This window comes from Fusarium coffeatum (assembly GCF_003316985.1).
Source record: "Fusarium coffeatum strain FIESC_28 chromosome Unknown BRIP53273_contig_371, whole genome shotgun sequence".
NCBI classification, from domain to species: domain Eukaryota; kingdom Fungi; phylum Ascomycota; class Sordariomycetes; order Hypocreales; family Nectriaceae; genus Fusarium; species Fusarium coffeatum.
In genome coordinates, this window is record NW_022158160.1 from 90,448 (window position 1) to 95,886 (window position 5,439).

At 46.5% G+C, this 5,439-nt stretch overlaps 3 protein-coding genes across 3 annotated transcripts; all 3 read left to right on the forward strand.

Annotated features, from left to right (window-relative positions):
- Window positions 1-921: 921 nt before the first annotated feature.
- On the forward strand, window positions 922-1,437 carry FIESC28_11180 (uncharacterized protein; the record flags this gene model as incomplete). The annotated part of the gene is made up of 2 exons (XM_031165307.1): window positions 922-1,037; window positions 1,092-1,437. The coding sequence occupies 2 exons, from the start codon at window positions 922-924 to the stop codon at window positions 1,435-1,437; spliced, it is 462 nt and encodes a 153-aa protein (XP_031010663.1).
- A 1,113-nt stretch (window positions 1,438-2,550) lies between these two features.
- On the forward strand, window positions 2,551-2,949 carry FIESC28_11181 (uncharacterized protein; the record flags this gene model as incomplete). Its single annotated transcript, XM_031165308.1, has 1 exon — window positions 2,551-2,949. One exon carries the CDS (start codon window positions 2,551-2,553, stop codon window positions 2,947-2,949), a length of 399 nt encoding a protein of 132 aa, XP_031010664.1.
- Window positions 2,950-3,501: 552 nt separating this feature from the next.
- On the forward strand, window positions 3,502-5,197 carry FIESC28_11182 (uncharacterized protein; the record flags this gene model as incomplete). The annotated part of the gene is made up of 3 exons (XM_031165309.1): window positions 3,502-3,726; window positions 3,790-3,892; window positions 3,939-5,197. 3 exons carry the CDS (start codon window positions 3,502-3,504, stop codon window positions 5,195-5,197), a joined length of 1,587 nt encoding a protein of 528 aa, XP_031010665.1.
- Window positions 5,198-5,439: the final 242 nt, after the last annotated feature.

Here is a 5,439-nt window from a genome sequence, read left to right on the forward strand (position 1 = left end):
GTGTCTGCCTATCACCCAAGCATCCCGACTGGATTCAACATACCATAACGTGGGAGTCAGACAGCGAGCTGCTTTTGCATCCAGCTTTTACCTTTCGTCATGATACCCTACTGGCTGTCGAGGATGGTAAGGTTATCAAGGCAACGACGGGTAGACAACTGGGATATTTGGAAGACGTGTCGTCTTTCCAAGGAACTGCTTGGGTGATCTGGTTAGTTACATTAAAAGGCGACGTAGAGGGCCTGGTCTTAGGACAAGTGGGAGGTACTTCTGCCTATCAACGGCTGGGACACGTGAGGATGACAGTTGCTCACAAGGAGATGAAAGCTCCCCCTCGAGCGTCGATAAAGATTATTTAAAGAGAGTACCCCGCAGACGGCTGAAGTAGCAATTAGAAGGGGGCCTATTACGAGCCTATGGACTCGATTTCACAGTCGTCTGGCAGAATTACAAGCCCAGCCGCAGGGTGTCGGAAGAGTTGGCCGCCATAATCATAACAGATGGATGAAAGAATTTAGTCATCTTAGGACAGTTTATGTAAGCGCTTAGGATAATTTTTTTTGGTAGCCTAAGCCTTAGAGGATATTTCTTCTGTTACCTACCCAGCCCACTTCCATCCAACTCCAATCGTCACAATTTCTAGGATACTGGATTTGCCCTCTATGTTTTATTATCCAGTGGGGCTCCGGTCGATTTTAATTGATCTTGTTGAAGTGCATAAATAACAATCTCGCACAGCCTGATTTTCTCTAGGATTATGCCTTGCTTACGTGGTGGGTATACGTTGGGTTGCCTTATTTCAACCTGGCGAACCAATATTTCCGACCTTATTGAAATGTCTCATCGGAGCCTGATCTACAATCACGTTTCGCCACATTGCCACAATTTTATCTCTCATGCTAGACTTCATCGATTAATACCATGGCAGAAGTCGTTAGCCTTATCGTTGCAGCCCCGGCTCTCGTTGATCTCGCAAAGTATTGCGGTAAATTAGCGATAGAGCTATACACCTACTCAGAGGGAAGACAAAAAGCAAGGTTTGAGATAGCGAATTACGCAAATCAGATAACATGTTCTTCCACGACGATCAGGACCAGTCATGCCACTCTGAAGCGATACTATCGAAGGTTCCCACAGTCTATGGTCTTGCAAGACTTGGCCTCGGAAGGCACTATCAAGGCCACCGAGGATATGTCCAAGAGCATCCTTGACAGACTGGTAACGGTAACCGACGGCTTGATTGACCAGAACGACACATCTATCTCAGCCATAAAATACATCATGTGGCGATTCGGAAAGAAGGATGTCCTCGAGGTCATTCTGCAGTTAGGCAGAGTCCAACAGAACATACAGCTCATTGTCAACATGCTGGGCATCGAGGCCTGCGAGTTAGAAATCGAGAATATCGTAAGGATGATGGAACGACGGCAACAATGAGGCAAGTTTGAAGATCAAAGATCTTGAAAATCAAATGTGAGTTCAAGCAATTACTCATATAAGTCCACTGTGAGACTAATGAATGGGTAATAGACGAGAGCAACAAACCTGTATACAAGATCAACTCAAGACTATCTCACGGATGGAAAAGCAAGCGAAGCGCTATAAAGAGGACCGGCAGGTTTCTGGCAGGTTACAGGTTTTGCACCGAATGGGAAGTTTGATCGTTGATGGGGGTATGGATTCATGGCACAATGAGAGAGTTTCGCGTCAGAGACAGTCGAGATCTTCACTCTCCTCCGGCAATTCATCAGCTTCGTCAACCAGCAACTTATTCGTTTGGTCCCACGAGACCAACATTAACCCTCCTCCTCCGTTCCCTTCGGTTCTCCCAGTTCCCGCAGCTCATCTAGTTCATCCGGTTCGCCCACACCGCCCAAGAACGACGAGACAAAGAACGAGAGAAATGTAAGAAATCCAGAATCTGTGATATTTCATAAAGCATGTACTGTGTCTTGGAACAAGACAGATACATCGGCGCTGACTCCGCAACTTCCTTCCCTGACCAATGGTATGAAGGTTCCAACATGGACGCCCGGAGAGGAAATACCCGATGGGAAGTATGACTACAAGGAACCGGCTGATGGTCCGTTGGGTGATGGGAAAGCCTTGACAATTGCTTTGTCTGTAACTGTTGTCATCTTTGTTCTTATCGTGGCTTGTGCCGGTGTAAAGTGCTGCAGAAAGAAACAAAGGAGAAAGAGGCGGAGGGCTATAGCTGCAGAGCAGGAACCCTAATGAGAGCGCAGGTAGTCGCAGGCAGCCCTCAATCACCTGGGGTCTTCTAGTCAGAGCATTTCAATGCCGGCTCGCACGACAAATGATGCTCAGACTCTGTTAGTAAGCCGTCGGAATTTCCGATATATGTCAAATTTCAAACCGGAGCCGAAATGTTGGATACGTACTCCGGAGGTTGATCAGCACGGCATCAGAGATTGTAAGACTTTATAAATATAAAACTCACCTCGAAGTATTTATTTCTATACGATAACTAAACTCTCAATCTAATTGGATGTCGATTCCATATCAAGCGCAACACTTTCACCAAACATCATGTCCGACTCCGGCCCATCACCATATCTCACAGGCGGATTAAGACTCTTCTCCGTATTTTCTATCGTCACTGGCTCCGCCATTGTTCTTCGCGGTCACAAACTTCTTATACCAGCTGCAGAAAGGGCCCTACTTGCAAAGCCCACGCTTTCCATTCTAGATAACCAAGTTCGATTTCTCGGAACAACGTGGGCAGGATACGGTACCCTGTTATGGTGGGCTACAAATGATCTTCGAACAAGACAAGTTCCTCTTGCGCTGCTAGGAGCCATCATGTTCGTTGCGGGTATTGCACGCTTGAACTCTGGCTTGATGCTAGGCTGGGGTGCACCGAATCTCAAGGCTGCTACGGCCATAGAGCTTGTTATCCCGCCTTTGATCTATTTCTTCGGCTTCTAAAAGAAGCAAAAGCCGCTCTCAGGGATCCGAGCTTTGGACGTTTGGGGGGAATCAAAAACTCTGGCTCTTTCCCTGTCACTACCCTGAAACATTCTAGTCCGACATTCGAACCTAGGGTGATTGAGCGTGCAAGACATGATAATATTTGAGATAGAATGATAATCAACACAGATATTGAGTTTGATGTATTGGGTGTACTAGAGACTTACAGGCCATGTAACTTCGGATTCCATAACGCAATCGACGCCATCAATTGCGGAATACCGGGGTAGTCCCTCCCTTTCCAGTAATAATTTCTACATGCCGACAGAAACTTCCAAAAACGCATTGATAGAACGATTTTTACCCCATGTGGTACAATTAAGCATAAATAGCGCTTATTTCGTCATTGCGTTTCCGCAGTTAGTTCCAGTGCTTTGCGGCTCCGAATGGCCAAAGACCGAGTTTCTTCTCCGCAATAGTTTACATATCATCTGTTACAAAAAGATTAAGAGTTCAATTCATTCCGTCATGTAGTGTTTCATTTCTTCAAACCACTGAAATCTTATCAAAATGGGCAATGAAATTAATGTCGTCGGCGAGGCTGACACTCCGTCGATTGAGTCTCCTATCAAGGGCCAGACAGTGACAAAAGAATACGCCGATGTGACTCTTCGTCTTATCGAGGAGCATGGAGATAGTGTTGAACCTCTCTCTCCTGAACAAGAGAGAAGAGTCCGAAGAAAGCTGTACTTACCATTGGTGGGACTACTCTCAACAATCAACATCATGCTCTTTGTTTGTTCTCCCCTCGATATTATGCCCTTTCTATGATAGCTGACGTATTGTCTTTGAATCCAGATTGATATATCCACTTTAGGCTATGCAGCAATTCTTGGACTTTTCGAAGAGACGGGCATTTCGCAAGCTCAGTACAATAACTTGAATACCATGTTCTACGTTGGTACGTTAGATGTGTTGCTCATTTTGCATTGTTTTGACTCGAATAGGATATCTTTCGTTCTTGTGGCCGGGCCACTACCTCATACAACGTCTGCCCTTCAGCAAATTCATCGCGGGCATCATCTTCACCTGGTCGGTCGTCATCTTCCTCCACTGTGTCGCAACCCGATATGCAGGACTCATTGTACTGCGACTTGCCTTAGGCGCAGCAGAAGGCGTGGTTGTTCCAGCGTTAGAAATGACCATTGGCATGTTCTTCAATCGAGCAGAACAATCCTTTTTGCAACCCATTCTTTGGATCACTTGTCAAGGCGCGCCGATTGTTACGGGTTTCATCGCTTATGGACTCCTCTGGACTACTGGACCCGTTCTACCCTGGAAGCTGCTCCATGTCGTTACTGGCGGTATCACTTTCATCCTCTCCATCTGGGTCTGGTTCGATTACCCCAGTAACCCTGCTGAAGCTCGGTTCTTGACGCTTCAAGAGAAGGTTCACGTCATCAAAAGTGTTCAGCAATCACAGCAAAGCTCGATTGAGCAAAAGCAATTCAAGAGAGCACAGTTCGTTGAGACGTTGAAAGATCCAGTTTCTTGGCTGTTCACGCTGCAAGCCTTCACGCTCATGTACTGCAACAACCTGACCTACGGTCAAAAGAACCTTCTCGTCACATCTCTTGGAGTCAGTCCACTTGAATCCACTCTTGTCGCAGTCGCTGGAGGTGCCTTTGGCATTATCGACTGCATCATCGCAGCATTTGCGCTTCGTAAATACCCCAAGAACTTTGCTTTGCACTGCACCCTTTGGTGCTTGCCTGCAGTTGCTGGTGGTATAGGAATGGTGACAGTACCCTGGGACCGGACCATCGGTCTCCTTGCCTGCATGTTCTTGGCTGCCCATACCTACGGCGTTGCGTACATCATAGCTCTTGGATGGACCAACTCTTCAGCTGCGGGCTATACAAAAAAGTTTACTAGGAATGTCATGTTTATGATTGGCTATAGTGCTGGAAACCTGGTATCACCCCAGATATGGGTTGCGTCAGCTAAACCAAGATTCTATGGAGCTTGGTCCTCGATGATTGTAGTCAGTTGGTTCGGAACGCCTGTTATTTTGTGGGTGATTCACTTCATCCTTGCTCGCAGGAACAAGATTCGAAAGCAGAGGATTGATGCGGTTGGTGAAAACGCTGGTTATCACTACGTCGAACAGCTTGACGAGAGAGGCCAATTAGTCAAGGTCAAGGTTGAAGTTGCTATGCTGGATTTGACGGATTTGGACAACGAGGGCTTCATCTATCCATTATAGGCCAGCTATTTCCTCGCTATACTGGTATTTGAACAGAACAATGGATCTTGTGTAGAGAAACTTCTTCTTTCTATATCTATGCATCTACTCGGGCTCTAGAACGTGTTTTCTGGGAGGAAAGCTTTGGGGTTGGTGTTACTGGCTCCAGCCTATCTTCCCAGATATTCTGCTCGGCGCGTCAGAAGAATTGGCCTCTAGAGGCCTAAAAGACGAAATCATTTGGCCACTTTATGCTAGCTTAG